This window comes from Podarcis muralis, chromosome 9, assembly GCF_964188315.1.
Source record: "Podarcis muralis chromosome 9, rPodMur119.hap1.1, whole genome shotgun sequence".
Taxonomy (NCBI): domain Eukaryota; kingdom Metazoa; phylum Chordata; class Lepidosauria; order Squamata; family Lacertidae; genus Podarcis; species Podarcis muralis.
In genome coordinates this window covers 38709063-38725710 of record NC_135663.1, presented here as the reverse complement: position 1 = coordinate 38725710, position 16648 = coordinate 38709063, and the positions used below count along the sequence as shown (strand labels likewise).

The window sequence follows — 16648 nt, the reverse complement described above, 5'->3', positions numbered from 1 at the left end:
TTGGTGACTCAGTTCACTTCCACTCCTAGTAGTCATATCATTCCTCTGCAACGCTTTCATGCATGGTGTCCCAAATGTTTTCTTAAATGAGTTCTAGTCCCATTTCAAAAGTCCTGAAAGCTCTGAAACTCCACAAAGGTGTCTACCAGGCACCAGAGTTTGGAGATGAGATGAAGGAAGAATATTATACATTCAGTTTTGATGAGCTAACAGCCTTGTTGGCCTGAGTGGAAACAGAGTTTGATTTCACATTGTTTGATTTCACCTATGGAGATGGCGTCAGACCTAAGTTTCCAGTGTCTTCTCATAAACACTATAATTGAACCTATATCTCATCTGGAGATAATTCTGTATAACAACAGAATGCATTTATTTTATTTTGCTCTGAGCACTTATGGCTGTTGAATAAGAACCACTCAGCTTTAGAAAAATCGTTTTGAGTAGCTAAAGCTGATCCATAAAATAAAATAAAAAATGCAAATTCTACTTCCCTGGCCCCCCAAAGCCACAACCTACCCCCAGCCCTCCAAAGCACTTCCCTGTTCCTTCTCTTGTCCATTAGTAGGGAATAGGAGCAGCAGTGGAATCAATGAAAGATGAGGAAAGAGAATTTTCTCTCTCTCCAGCTTTCTCTCCCATTTATGCAATGAGTTATAGTCTATGGGAGGGTTAAGACCTGCAATTGCAAGAGCTCCTGAAAGACCATTTTCCATAGTATACTTCACCCCTATACCATGCTATGTGTGGATGACACCTCATCCCACACATTCTTTGCTTTGTATAATTTGTTTTGCATTTGAGAAGGTAATGCAACTATGCTGTTAACTTTAGTATTTTGAAAAATACTACTCATAAATAATGTTTATTTAATTTAATTTAAAAAGATCTGATTTAATATGATACGGAAAATTCAAGATTTATTAAAGTTCTCACCTAATAAAAATGTACATATACATTATTTTACATTCTAGTTTATGAAACGATGTTTACCAAGAGAGACTTCTTGAAAGAGATGGATAGAAATGAGCTACCTAAATTCTTCAGAGATTGTGGCCTTTTCCCAACCCTGGCTGAAATGAACAATACAATAAAAATGGTATTAGAAGGTAAGAGATTTTCTGGATGTTTTTGTTCAGAGGCAGTAGAGAATGCTATTCTTAGGCAAGGGGGGGGGGTTAAATTGTTGAAGGAATGTGCACTTCGTTTATTTAAGTAATCTTTAGAAGCTACATTATGCTGCTGAGTAATTCAAATGAGCCAGTGGTTGTTAGGGCTGTATAAAAAACAAAAATGGGCTTGGAACCTGACTCACTTGGACAGCCGGGTCACCTTGCCCTCAGAAGCTTGGACAGACATTGTGCTTCATCTTGGAGCTGAGGGCACCTCATTTTCTGAAGACTTGGATGGCTTCTTTATTGACTAGAATGAGAACATCAATAAATGCCTCCCCCCCCCCCATTTGAAGGAAACTGCAGGCAATGTAGGCTCTTCTCAGGGGATGAAGCCTGCTATATTTCAGAGAGATAAGTGTAGAGGTTTCTGACCAAAGAGAGCATTTGATTTATTTATTTATCATTCCCCCCCCCCCCCGTAGTTTTGTGAGCAATTTGTTGTGTTCTGTGTCGTGAGTGTTGTGTGGCTATGCAACATTTTCACATGCATTGTTAAGTGTAGTGCTTTGTGCACTCTATAAAACCAGATCTGTTAGTAAAAACCCTCAGAGGACAAGCCACCTTAATCTTCCAGGCATTCTAGTTTTTTTTTTTTTTTTTTGTATCTTATTGTTGTGGCTTTACCTTAAGAGCAGTGGATAAGAGCTATGATGCCAAGACTAGTCAGAAGTACAAGATGGTGAGGCCCAAGGCTAAACCAGTTGCGGGTAGTTCCAAGGGTGGAACGGGTGCTACAGGGGTATACTGTGTGTATGACATCTGTATGGTTGTTGCAGTTACACAGATGACTGCAGCACAGCTCATGAACTGGGGGAGGATGTTAGAATTCCTGCTCCATGATTGCAGTCATGGGATTGTTGTCTATCACATGACAGTATATGTTTTGACTCCACAGAGTGGGAACTTACGGAGACAGGATGTTTGTGTTACTGTGTTCCATGAAGTAGGACTATTGTCCTTTATTCCTTTTCTCTTTGCTGTCTGATGCCAGAGAGAGAGGGAACGAGCCATGCTGCAGTGCTCCGTGTGTGTTTATATGTAATTAAATTAAAAGATTAGCCAAAATGCTAAGTTGCTGAGGTCTGTCACACAAGTTGTGAAGACTCTGAGGATCCCTAAGTGTGCCGGTGTCTGTTGACATTGGTTGCTGTGATGTTCGGGCAGAAGAAAGCTTTTGAAGCTGCTGTGGGTAAAACCTCAGTGCCTAGGACTTGCCAATCGCATGGTCGGTGGTTCGAATCCCCGCGGCGGGGTGAGCTCCCATCGTTCGGTCCCAGCTCCTGCCCACCTAGCAGTTCGAAAGCACCCCCAAGTGCAAGTAGATAAATAGGTACCGCTTTATAGCGGGAAGGTAACGGCATTTCCGTGCGCTGCGCTGGTGCTGGCTCGCCAGAGCAGCTTCGTCACGCTGGCCACGTGACCCGGAAGTGTCTTCGGACAGCGCTGGCTCCCGGTCTCTTAAGCGAGATGAGCACGCAACCCCAGAGTCGGACACGACTGGCCCGTACGGGCAGGGGTACCTTTACCTTTACCTTTAACCAGGAGGGAGAGAACATGCCAGTCAGGCATGTGTCTCTGCCAGGCTCCTACTCAAGTGTAGGCTGAACTCCTAACAGGATGAAGATAGATGAAGTGGAAATACCATATTCTGTTCCCCACCCCCACCTCAAATAATGCTGCCTGGCTGATGGAGCTCATGGTTTGCTATAAGCTGCCTGAACACACCATCTTGAGTCTAGAGTGTGATTGGCGCTGAGAAACTTAGGTGGGCCCTTTTGTGTGGCAAAAGGTGGCCTATTATATATCCTGGTCCCAAATCCTATAGGTCTTTAAACATCATAACCAATAGATTGAATTGTGTTTGGAAACAAACAAGCTACCTAATCAGCCAGTTGTTTTTCATGTGTCCCTTCTGAGCCCATAAATGTGTAAATAAGCAAATATTCACAAAAGACAGTAAGACTGCATTGGAAAAAGTAACTCAGGAAGAGTAACTTGAAGATTGACAGTAACCCCCTTCACACACAAAGCCATGTGAAAATTGCTCTCCCATAGCAATCATGAATGATATGCCTTGCAGCTTTCGAGGGAAGGGGGCTGCATAGCAACAGACAGGAAAATCCACAAACTTCTTGACAAGGTCTGATCAAGGAAAAAGGTGTGACGGGCTTCTTCTGTTTGGATTCTGTATTGCTGGTCAGTTGACTGTAATAAATATCTGGCTAGGGCAGAGAGGACATGCAAGACCTTTTAGGAATGCATCCAAAATACTCCTCATCCTAATTTCTCCCCACATTTTTGGAATTTTGATTTGTGAATGTGTTCTAACTGCGTGTGTGTTTTTTCAGTTCCTTGACCATGTAATCTGTCCTGATAATGTGTTGAAGGGTGGGATATAAATATCAAAACATTTTTCAAAGTTTTCTTTAAAAAAAAACATCTTTAAATATTCATCACCATTTGCTGTCTTGAAAAAGCTTCTGCTGAAAAGGGCATGGAAGGATGATAGCTACTGAGGCTGTGCAAAAGCTTTAGACAAGGCACAAATTTAAGGTAAATAGTACTGCTTCACTGGGCCACATTGAAAGTAATATTCATAGTGATCCACAGTATAGACTTCCCCACTTCCCAAAGTTATGGAAGTGCCTTGGAGCTCTGAAAGTGTGTTTTTGTTTTTTACTTTTTCAGGCCAGCACCTCCAAGCTCGCCATAAATTAAAAGAAAAAAAAAACAAAAAAAAAAACAAACAAACAAAAAAACAACAACAAAACAGCAGAGTGGGGGAGGCAGAGAAATTTCAGTGACTGGTTGTTGTAGATTCCGGAACTCTCCATTTACTTCTGATCAGAGTGGTTTTGGGCATGAGACAGGGCCTTTTCGGTGGTGGCACTTAGGCTATGCAACTGTCTCTCCTTAGAATTCCAAATGGCCCCCAAATGACAAGCATTTTAAATGCTCCTTGGAAACAATTTTGATTTGTCAGGTTTATAGATCAGGATGTTTTCGTTTGTTTGTTCCCCTGGTTTTCTGCTCAAATTTGTGTTGCTGTGTTTCTTTTTTTGCTGGTTGGTCTTTGTTTACTCTTTATATGAATATTGTTTTTAAGTTGGATTTCTGATCTCCATCTTCATCTTTTGATGGGCAAGTGGCTTAAAATATTAATATAAAAATCCATGATTCCAGCAAAAATACTGTTACTTTAGCCACATGCACTTAAGTCTTTGGATGAAATTCATGAGCCATGCAGCCCAGTCCTGTTCATGTTTATTCACAGATAAGTTACCCAAGTGTTCATAGGATTGCAGTCCTCAAAAGTATAAAATTTTACCTGTATTGTTGATATCCAATGATACCAGCACAAAGCCATTCTTGTTTTCTTTTTAAAAAAGGTTGGGTAAATTATTATTTGGACAAAGGGAACTCAAATCAAGTGTTCTTCTGCTTCGTTGGGAATGTTTTAACACAGTTATGCTTTATTGTTTCCATCCATAGCTTCAAAGGCCATAGATGAGCTTTAACTTGAATTTCTAGCAGCCTTGGTTGGTTTACATCACAATTTCTGTGTAGTTAAAATGTTTTTTTTAATGCCAGGCAAATCTCTAGGGGGCCTCTTTAAAAGAGCTAATGTTCCCTTTGGCACTGAAATCCACTTACCTTAACTGACTTCAGTTATATTTCAACCTGATTCCTGGTGTCACAATGGTAATGTTAATTGTAGCATCCCAAAGGCTCTTAGTATTCATCAAATATTTGATTTACATTTTCTAATAAGGCTTTTGGAATGCATGAACAGGAAACCTGTCCTCTACCATGATTCCTACTACTGTCTCCTTCATTAACATTGCGAGTTGTTTTTTCTAAAGTAATTAAAATATGTAATTGAATACACTAGAATAATTTTGGAAAATTAGTTTAATTATTCCACAGGTTCTACTGGGAAACATTGCATCTTTTATTATGACTGAATGGGTAAATGTGGCTTTTTAAAATCCCACTTGTATTTCACTAGATTATTTTTTTTAATCATTTAAGCAAATCCTGTGGATAGGCAGGATTGTCTCATGGTTCTCCATAAACAGTACAAAAGTGCTGTTGGATAACTTTCCATCTATACGTAAAATCAATAGCCACCCAAGTTATTCACTCACTCCTGCCCTTGACGCAATGCTCGTAAGGTAAGTCTAGGACTGATTTCAGCATTGTATATTAGAGAACGTGACTATGTACTTTTTCTGAGGCAATGGCAGTGAGTCTTTCCTTTTCAACTGAGGCTACAGCAACTTAATTCTTAAAAACAAAACAAATGCCTGATCATTCTATGGACCTGTGTGCTTAATCAAGCATCATGGGTAGGCAAATTAAGGCCCGGGGGCTGGATCTGGCCCAATCGCCTTCTAAATTTAGCCTGCGGATGGTCCAGAAATCAGCGTGTTTTACACGAGTAGAATGTGTCCTTTTATTTAAAATGCATCTCTGGGTTATTTGTGTGGCATAGGAATTCGTTCATTCCCCCCCCCCCCCAATATAGTCTGGCCCCCCACAAGGACCCCCCACAAGGTCTCAGGGGCAGTGGACCGGCCCCCTGCTGAAAAAGTTTGTTGACCCCTGATCTATGTGCATCAAGCATCCAAGTATCACCAGCATAAATTAGATAAATATCAAAATATGCATCCAATGTACATTTGAGTGTGGAAGATACCTATTTGCATTGCATTGCTTTCTTTGAAATGTTAGTCTGAATGTGGATCCCTATGCACACAGGTGCTTATACATTCAAATGTGTGATTCTCATGCACACAGAGGGCTGTATGTGCGGAAGTCCAATATACATGTTTATTCTCTCTTTTCTTGTTAGGGGATAATTATGCATCTTGGACCTCTCTACAGAGTTTGTATTATAGTCTACAGAGTGGAATATGTATTATACTTATGGTGGAGAGGGCATGCTTGAAGCTCCTTGGGGAAAAGAATTAAACAGCCAGATAAACATTCTTTTACTTTATCTTTCCAAGAGACAAGCCAAAATGTAGATCTTCATAACTACTATATAGAACTTTGTTCTCAAAATTCTTTCTAAGTAAATGGCTCCCTTAAGCAAACTATATTAGGGAGGTAATTTATGTGAGAAAAATGGATGCCAGCTCCTCTTGCTGGGCAACAGCCACAGCTTGAGTCATCTTCCTCTTTTGGCACAACTCCTATACCTTTCACAGTTGTCTGACCTGTAGAAATTTAGCGGGTGAAATTTTCGAAGGCTTGGAGCTGGACTGATGAGGAAATTTCTCTATATGTCTAACTGCTATTTAAGGGCACTGTGCTGGAGCACTGTCAAAAGAAAAAAGTTAGCAACCCTATCCATAGCCTTTTGAATTATAGCATGTTTTTTCAAAGTCTTGCGTTACCAACAGTGGTGCTGAGAAACCTAATGGAAAAAGCATAACATTAAAGGTTGTAGCCCAATTCCAGTCTTTGTCTCATGTAACATCCCCCCCCCCCCCCAGCAAGTTGCTTTGGGAGGGCAATAGGGCAGGATTTACCATTAAGCAAAATAAGCTCGTGTTTAGGCAAACCCTCCAGCTATCCATATTTTTCAGGGATGTCCCTGATTTAGAGAAGCCATCACAGTTTCTGATTTGATCCCAGAGTGTACCACTTTTCCTTAGAATGTTCCTATTTTCATTGGAAAAATGTTGGAGGGTATGGAGTTATCCAACCCCTGAGCTGTCTGAAGGCAATCCTGGATAGGGAAGGTTTTATATGTTTAATGTTTTATTATGCTTTTACATATATTGGAAGCTGCTCGGAGTACTGGGGCATCCCAATAAGATGTGTGGGGTATAAATAGTAAAATTATCATTATGGAATGGGATGTCCCTATTTTCATGGGAGAAATGTAAGATGTTATAGTTTAGGGAATTAAGGGAGGTGGGGCACAACATAAATTTTCCATTTCCAGATTGGCATAAACACATGGTTCTTCCTTGGTGGATCATAGCAAATGCTTTATACCAGTTTATAGTGCACAGCAGTGCCAGCACCTCAATGGTTTGCTTGTTCCATTAGATGCAACAAAGGGATTAGGACAATATATAACTTAGTAGCTTAATATTACACGTCTTTAAACAGAATTTTGCTTTTGTGGAAAGTTATTCAGAAGTTATTCAGAAATAAATTATTAGTTTTTCTAAACTGCTTAGTAAAAAAAAAAGAGTATGCCTGATTGCAATGTGCTCAACATACACAGTATATGCTGCGTGGCTTGTCCTTTAAAACACTCTGAGTGTCTTAAACGGCTCTAAAAAGAACTGTCCTTCTCCTCAGGTTTACAATAATATACGTACGTATGTGTGTGTTTGTGTGTGTGTGCCCGCCTGTATTACACACAAATGAGAGTGCTCTAAAGGAATGAAAGCTGGCTGAATGCTTCTAAGCACCACTAGTCTACCATTCTGTGTTCTGACAGCTGGGGCCCTGTGTGTAGACTGAACATGTAACATCACTCAGATAAAGATTGACCTTTGCCATCTCCTGTCATATTATTGCTGGCGAGGAAATTCTCTGTAACCTGAGCCTCCCACGTCTACTTAGCACTTACTCTGCTTATGACAGAGGGAAAGATGTTTAACTTAGAGGGTAGAATAAAGGATTTTTTTGAATTAAACTTTTCCTTACAGATTATCAGGCGAGGAACTGGGGATCTTGAAATGGGAACTCCAGTGTCAGCATCCAGGCACCTTACTTCTGCTACCACTATATTACTCTGTAAGCAAAGGGAACAGCTGGCTGGATCTTTGCAGGTGTAAGGGGTATAGTGTCTTTCTGCCCTTTCTGCCCTTAGGGAATCAAGTGACTTGAGGAGCCAGTAGAGTCCCTTACATAGCTGGGCTGAGCTGCTCCACCATCCCTGATGGGAAATCTCTGTGTTGGCACAACTGAGGACATGAGCGCTTTCTGCAATTCTTTGTTCCATGCTCTAGGATAAAACAGGAGGTGCAGGAGGCAGTGACTAGAAAAACATGCACAATAAGGAGTGTGCCATGGTACTGCCTCTACATAGCTTATGATCTCCCACTTCTGCTTCAAGCAGGCAGGCAAGAGATTGGTGTCTGGGAGTGCCCTTGCTGATTGCTGTAAGGCTCATATCTGCTGGTCGTTGTTTTCTGTTAAATCCAATTTTATTAGACAAGAAAAAATCCATTGACAATGTAGTTACAAGCATTGCCTGTGGGATGGCATTAAATGGGCAATGAACAGCCCGTCATTGGTGATTCCTCCTGTTTCCCCAAATGGAAAGAGATAGCCTAGAGTGCCCTTATGAAACACTGCTTCATCTTAGTGTAGCATGAGCAGTCATTTACTGCGTGGATGATAGTGAAAAGGTAATGGATTTCATCCGAAGCAACATAAAGTGTGGACCTACAAGAAAAGCAAGGTAGCTGCCACAGATATTACCGCAATCAGTTCTAAGTTATCTTTGGAAAGGGAGAATGCAAAAGACACTGTAGTATGGTTGTTTCCAAATCCTGAAAGTGGAGGAGAAGGGAACAATTTTTTATCTTCAGCAAGAAGAGCAGAATTGGACCTTCCACGTGGCTCATAGCTTCATAAGCTTTTGGAGTATGAAGAGACAGATATTTTAAGTGTTTCATTAGTTACTGCCTGCAGTGTACACAGCTGTGAACTTGGAAAAGAAATAAGGATTATTTTCATGAAGGAACCTTCAGTAGCACTTTTGTGTGCGTGCGCAGTGGTGGATTACTGAAGTAAGCTATTAGTCACCTGCAACCAAATGATAATTAGCTGGATCTTAAATATTGCTGTGTCTCTCAGTTTTTACTGTAGATTCGACTAGTCAGTAAATATGTGCTCTGTATTGTAACAGAGCCATGCATACACTTGTATGGATGCAAGTTACTGCAAGAGAAATAACACACGCCAGCTGTTGCACTTGTAGTGAGAAAAGCACTTCAAGAATACAAAATTATCTTCATTATGTGCATTATCAAAATCTGATCACGCTCTAACAAGGGTATAAAGGTGCACAGCATCTTCAACAGCAGATCTTGTGAATCAACTTTATGTATTTATTTATTTAAAACATTTTTATTCTGACCTTCATAAAATCATTCCAGGGTGTCTTACAACAGAAAAATAACAATGCAATAAATGTAATCCATTACAAGTCAACAAATATAGCAAAAATAGCAACAGCTGAACAGTTCTTAATAATTGTTTATAGTGCGCCAATCGCTACAGAGCAGTCTTGCTAGTCCTGTGCTAGGCATGTTGCAATGCTCCTTGTATTTCCCAAGCACCTGTCAGCCTGCTGGCATTGAAGCTCTTAGAAGGTGCTGCACGAGGGACTTTGACAGGGAGTTGGGACAGCCCACCAGTCAATCATCTGTCAGGAGATTGGCAAGTGGGTTGTCCTGTCCACCTGTTAAAATTGGCCCAAAGGGATGGGGACAGGTGGGGTGGGGACCTGGCCTGCTTAGCCAAAAAGGTCTGATCTAAATGGAAGGTGCTGCCTTTTTGAGACTATACCAATGGCCCTAATTATAGGACATAATCTAATCTGCTGCAGCTCCACACTGCACTCCTGTGCAAGTCCCAAACACTTTTCAAGACTATTGGGCAGTTTACACTAATGCTCAGTTATGGCTGATGCAGACGGGCAGAGCCTCAGGGTCACAATCCTGACACCAGTGTGGCAGCATCTCGCCTAAATGGGACAGGGCAGCAGTGAGATTAGGGCTGTACTAGTGGGTGCACCAGGTTGGCTCTGTGTAGCCCCAACCTCACCACAGCTGTACTCAGCCCCATCCTCATCCAGGTAGATTGAAGGTTGCTCCCCAGTGTCAGGAGGGCAACTCTGTGGCTCTGCTCCACCACACCAACCACTGCTGCTAATTCCAGTGTATGGTGTACAAGTTGAACACGCATTTGTGAGCACTCATGCATAGTGGTTCATGACTAAAGAATCTGTGAAAATGAAAGAAGTGGTGAAAGTCTTAAGGTATTTTTTTTTATGTATCCACTCTTTCATCCCTGTTAATAGTTTGCAATATTATCTGTTAATTTTATACAAATAACAGCTTGGATACAATGGCTCCAGTTTAACATTTAAGATTAGTTCTTGGGGAATAAGCCCTATTGAATATACCAGGGCTTAATTCTGAATAAGTGGGATGTTAATTTAACATGTTCTTTCAGCCATATAGCATAATTAGCAATATCTAAATCAATGGGTGTACTCTGACTTGGTTGGATATCGCTCATTGTCTAGTGGGTTGGGGTTTTTTGTGAGGTTAAAAAAGTGTATTCATTCTGAAAGACAATTACATGTAAAAAAAATATTACCTTGCTTAGTTGAAAAATGATTTCAAAACTCCCAAGGGCTGTGTTATATTTACATGAACTTGCAAGCTAATCAAATAGGTCATTTTATTCATTGTTACTCAGAAAACCCCAAAGCAAAAGCAAGCTTGAAAGTCTTTAAAAGATATTCAAATCCTCGACAGTTGGAGCACTTCTGTTACAGTATAGCCAAAGCAATGAGTCAGAAATTCTTTGAAAGAGGGTTAAGAGCTAAAACAGCTGGATTGCTGAATGGATGGCAGGAGGCAAAGGTTGAGGCAGCTTGAATCTTATTTTCCACTGTGATTTTGTACTGGTAGGAAGTCTACTGGACGGGGGAGGAAATAACATGCTGCAAAATACCGAAACTGCCCTGTGGCATCTTCTGTACAAATATATACATTTAGTTTCTTCCATGCTCAGAAAGAAAAAGTCAACCCACTGCTGAGTTTGTATGGCGTAATGCATGCTATTCCTTCTAAAGCTACATTAAAGATTGCATTCTATTTCAAGGAAGTGTTTACAGTTAAATATTGGTAGAGATAATGAGTGTTATCTGACACTTAACTCCTCAGAGATCCCTGCACTCCTCTGTAGTCAAGGGCACCTGAAAATAATAATGTCACTCAAGGACAGTTAAGGGAGGCCAGCTGGAAGGCGATGGAGATAAAAAAACATGTGTCAAGGATATGGACATGCCTTCACTAAAGTACAATGGGGTCCACAGATGCCTTTGCTCATATAATTCCTTTTCCTTGAAATGGAAGGCCATGCCTTGTTCACTGACAAGTAGAAGGCTGAAAAGAGGTATATAAATAAACAGCAGCATTAGTAGTATAAAAAAATTGAAGAGGAGAAGGAATTGGGAACAAGTGTCCCGAAGACTTAAGACAGACTTAACTGTATCCTTTCCATCATTTCTGACGTTAAGGAGACACATCTTGTTTCTTTCTTTATGCAGAAACTCAACTAATTATGGTCAAGAATTATATAGTGAAAGCCTGTTTCTAAACTAGATAACAAGGCGTATTTGCAAGTTATTCTAGCTGTGATAACTTGCAACATGATTTTATATCTAGGAAGTCTGCTTGTTAGTAGAAACAGTTATCGGGGTTTGTAAAAAGAGTTTTATTGCAATCATGCACAAAATACAAACAACAAGACAAAAAATAGTAAAAATGCGAATAAAGGGCCTTACATCACTTTCTTTGCTATCCATGAGGTGAGAAAACATGAGGGAACACCGGCAAATGAAAGCTTTTAAGACAGCCATATATCCCATATTAGTGGTGACAAAGAGTCTATGAGATGAATAGTACCAGCATGAGAAATGAAATCCCACCATACCACATAGGTTTTTATACCACAAATATACTTGTAGGCCTTGAAGAATCTTCCATGGTTGTGCTATAGACATCCTAGCTGCCGCCAATCACCATGTGATAAGTTTTTTGGAATTAAGTTGTTGAGTATGTTTCTCCCATAGATTCAGGGGTGAGCATTGCAGAGTCATTGGCACAGAAGTCTTCAAGATCTTAAATTTCTAGACTGCCCTTCATCCGAGGGCAGTTTATAATGCAAAAACACAAAAAATACCATAGTAACAAACGGAAACAATACCCCCCCACACACTTTAAAGGGTCATAGATAGTTTACTTAGCCAGAGGTCTGGGAGAAGAGGAATGTTTTCCCCTGGCTCGTAAAGTAAGGTTACCAGATTTTTTTCAATGAATCCGGAGACACTATACATATATACATACATACATACTACATTTTTGGGACGTTGATGCTGCAGCAATGGTGGTGGCAGAGGGCCGGCTGCCACCTTGACCTCAACCGCCACGTTTCCCCTTCTTCTGAGGCTTCTATCTCCTTTCTCCATGAGCCTGGGCAGCCCAAGTTGTTGGTTCTTCGGTGGTGGGGAAGTGGTGTGTGGTGGGTTAGGAATGGAAGGCGGAGAAGGAGGGCTGAGAGCGGCAGCAAGGCTCGGGCAGCGCGATGCCTCCCTTCGCATTGGAGCACCCCCAATCCCGTTCCTACTTGCGGGCAAGCAGGAGGGGGTGGGGAACCCTCAACTGAGAGATCCCTGCCTCCTCCTGCTTGCACGCAAGCTCTGATAGGCAGTGTGAAGCCTCCCTTCACAGCTGAGAGATCCCCGCACCGCTCCTGCTTGCATGCAAGTAGGAGTTGGGAAGCTGCTCTGATTGGCAGCATGAAGCCTCCCTTCACTGCTTAGTTGCTGGGGTCAGGGAAGGTGGAGGCAGCCCGGAAGCTGCATCTTAGAGCCCCTGCACCACCACCATATGGGGACTTCCGAGCAGCTCCTGAAGCCAGCCAGAGCCAACTGCTCCGGGCTGCTGAGACTGCCGCTGCTGTGTTTCTCAGGGACATTAGATGAAATCCGGGGACATTCCGGGGATGGAATTTGTTCAGGGACTTATTTGCAAATCCAGGGACTGTCCCCGGGAAACAGGGATGTCTGGTAACCCTATCCTAAAGATATGCTGTCCCTGTGGAGAGCATTCCACAAGCAGGGAGCCACCATAGAAAAGAACTTCTTGGGTTGCTGCCCTTCATAAAGAGGGGCACCAAATGATGACTGGAGGTCCAGGTCAGTTCATATGGAATCATAATGGTGCTGCCTTAGATATTACAAAGGGCAACTGTGTCAATATGTGATGCCACCGGTGAATATTCTGTTATAAATTCAAACATAGATTTATATGGCTTAGAATACTACAGTACATGTTATTCCATTTACTGTCCAGTATGGTAATACTGAAATATGTTTTCCAGATTTTTAAGACCTATGAGGTATCTGGTTGATAAATTCAGTAATTCCCTCTATGCAGCAGAAACTTATCTCTTTCCCGAGGCAACCTCATTCTACAACATTAGTTCAAATTTAGTGAGATCCCTCTTGGCATGTGCCCTCAAGTATTGATTCACCAATATGTTTGTGAGCTTCTAGTCATCTACTTATTTTTTATAACTTTAATTCTATGGGCAATTATTTGCTTACTTACACAGCCTCAGTCTCAGCAGACAATACAATACTTCCACTCTTTTATTCCTGAAACAATTGATAAATTAGTAAATTTGAATGGTTGACTTGCAATCTGGTGTAATTTTGGATACATTTTTTAAAAAATGAAATTTGGTACCCACTAATATAGACCCCTGGGACAGGGGTGGTGCTGTGGGTAAAACCTCAGTGCCTAGGGCTTGCCGATCGCATGGTCGGCGGTTCGAATCCCTGCGGCGGGGTGAGCTCCCGTCTTTCGGTCCCAGCTCCTGTCCACCTAGCAGTTCGAAAGCACCCTTAATTGCAAGTAGATAAATATGTACCGCGGGATGGTAAACGGCGTTTCCGTGTGCTGCGCTGGTGCTGGCTCGCCAGAGCAGCTTCATCACGCTGGCCACGTGACCCGGAAGTGTCTCTGGACAGCACTGGCCCCCGGCCTCTTAAGTGAGATGGGTGCACACCCCTAGAGTCGTACACGACTGGCCTGTACGGGCAGGGGTACTTGATATAGACCCCTACTCTTGGCCTCCAGCTGTTAAGGCTGCAACAGTACCTAAAACCAAAAATTCAACTTTATTTTTAAAAATGAAGTTTTTATTGGTTTTTCTATTTGGAAAAATAACCTAGAAGCTATTTTACCTGCTAATCTTCTGGTTTGGTGAATAGGTAAATGAAGGCATGAATAATTAAACTAGTCTCCTACAAGTCCATTTTATGGGTAGGGATAAAAAATTCCCTTTCCATTCAGTACCCTACTGGTGGGTAATTAACATTTCTGTTAAGTTCTAATTATAGTCCTTGTATCTCAGCCATTATGCTAATAGTGTTATTCAGTAGTATGTGAGATTGCATTCATTATCACTGGTGAGTTAAACCTTTATTAAAGAAGAACTCCCTCAGGCCCCATTCTGGAGTTAAGTAATTATTCATTTGGTTTTATCCTTGCAATTAGCTTATATACTGTAGCGCTCATTATTGAGCTGCTATACCTCCCTGAACAAGATTAACCCACCATGGTAAATAAATGCCTAACAGCTCCAAAAGTGCTACTTTTGAAGTATTTTATTATGTAATGAAATAAGGAATTGCAATGCATTGGTGCAACATCCTACTTCCCCACACAGTCAAAGTGAAGGAAATTACAGTTCTGAGGGACATTTTCGACTCAAGTTAAGCTGCAGAAAAAAATAGATCAGATCACAGCCATGGTGAATCCAACTGTTAAGATGATTGAGCTCTGCTTTCCGTCAGTGGCCTCCTTATATTGCATTAGGTGGGTGGAGGTGTGGGCTAGGAAAATGAAGCAGAAGTAACCCAGAACAGTCTATATTCTTGATTAAAAGATTTCTTTGTTTTCTGGACCACCCCATCATGGTCTTCTCCTTGTTGCAATTTAACAATACAAAAATACTGTTTCAAAATGGAAGTCTGTTAATGGTTCCTACAGAATCATTACAAAAATTATGGCATTTAGTTGGATGATGAAACTAACAAATTTTGTGTGCTGTAGACAAAACCCACCAGCAAAAGAAAATATTTATGTAATGCGGTTTCTGACAGTATTGGATGTCAGCGTAATGCTAATATCATGATTGTTATATCACAGAACCCATAATATGTAGACATATAAATCCTATTTAATGGCGCTTACTCCCAGGTAATAGAGGTTCACAGTCAGCTTCCTGGTAATTTTCTTCTATGCTTTTTTAAGAACACAAATGCTTTTATTCATTGCTTTTTTTCTGGGGGTACGCATACCCTTAAACATTTTGTGAATCTAAGTTTGGCCTCATTGAGGGGCAGTATTTCAATATTAGGAAAATGAGAGTACCCCTAAACTTTTTTTATATAGACAAAAAGCACTGCTTTTATTAGTGGGGGGGGGGGGGAATCCAAGCTTATACATTCTTTGGAATCCCAGTACCAAATTGTTCAGGGAATGATTCCCATGCACATTTCTGTTTTCCAACATTTTGCTTCAGAAAGCTTCTTCAGTCTTTCCTCAAGCAACACCTTCAGAGTTCATGTAGCTCCAATGCATTCTCCTTTTCTTTCGTGGAATCTTAAATGAAAGTAGTCATCTTTCTCGATAAGCATTATAGAAGTAGTGGTAAAGGAAGTGATGATTCACAGGTTATTCTGTGGAGTTTGTTTCAGGTTTTTTGTAGCTTAGCATGACCACAAACATGACAAATATAGTTAGAGAGAACACTGTATTGAAAAGGCAATTTTCAACACTTTCATAAAACTAGAGCTATTGTAGACTTGGATACTTAGCCATCCATATTTCATAACCATTTTTTTTCAACCCTTAGGGATTCAAATTTTTTCGTTCCCATGGTAATCTTGGATTCTGAAAATACTCATACTTTCCATAAATGGATGGTAAAATAGTTTAAATAAATAAATGACCAGCTGTCTGGTAGTTAGGCATATATTTGATTTCCATAAGACATAGAAACCTACTGCTTCTGCCAATCAGAGGAAATGAAAGTAAATCAGTCATCAAAGGTATAATATGTTAAACATTTGCATGGTCATGACCTCTCTGTCATTAGCTGATCCTTTTCTTTTTATCATCTTTACTTTCTGCTTCTGTTCCCCAGTTACCTATAGTACTGCTTCAGGTGTTGGTCTGACACAGTTGAAATATATATAAAAATAAAAAATTGTCCAGTAGCACTTTAGAGACCAACTAAGTTTGTTCTTAGTATAAGCTTTCGTGTGCATGCCTGGTATCTGAAGAAGTGTGCATGCACACAAAAGCTTATACCAAGAACAAACTTAGTTGGTCTCTAAAGTGCTATTGGACAATTTTTAATTTTTATATATATTTCAACTACAGTACTGCTAGCAACATATATTTTAAGGACTTCAACTGGGAGTCTCTCTCTCTCTCTCTCTCTCTCTCTCTCTCTCTCTCTCTCTCTCTCTCTCTGGCTAAGCTCCAGTAACATACTATCTGTGTGCAGTCCCATAGTAGCTATACAGAGCCTGAAGAGGATGTCAGTGGGGGGTGGAGGAAGCCCCAAAGAGGCCAGAGGCACAGCAGGCCTTTGTTTAAAATCCCAGTGGTTTAAATACATTCCTTTAT

The 16648-nt window shown here is 40.9% G+C and overlaps 1 protein-coding gene across 1 annotated transcript in view; it reads left to right on the top strand.

The window, feature by feature from the left end:
- The window catches only part of IQCM (IQ motif containing M), a 76186-nt gene that overhangs the window by 34443 nt on the left and 25095 nt on the right, over window positions 1-16648 (top strand). Inside the window, exon 8 of the mRNA XM_028744559.2 lies at window positions 972-1106. Within this exon, the coding sequence (XP_028600392.2) occupies window positions 972-1106 (135 nt within the window). The remainder of the gene's footprint in view (window positions 1-971; window positions 1107-16648) is intronic.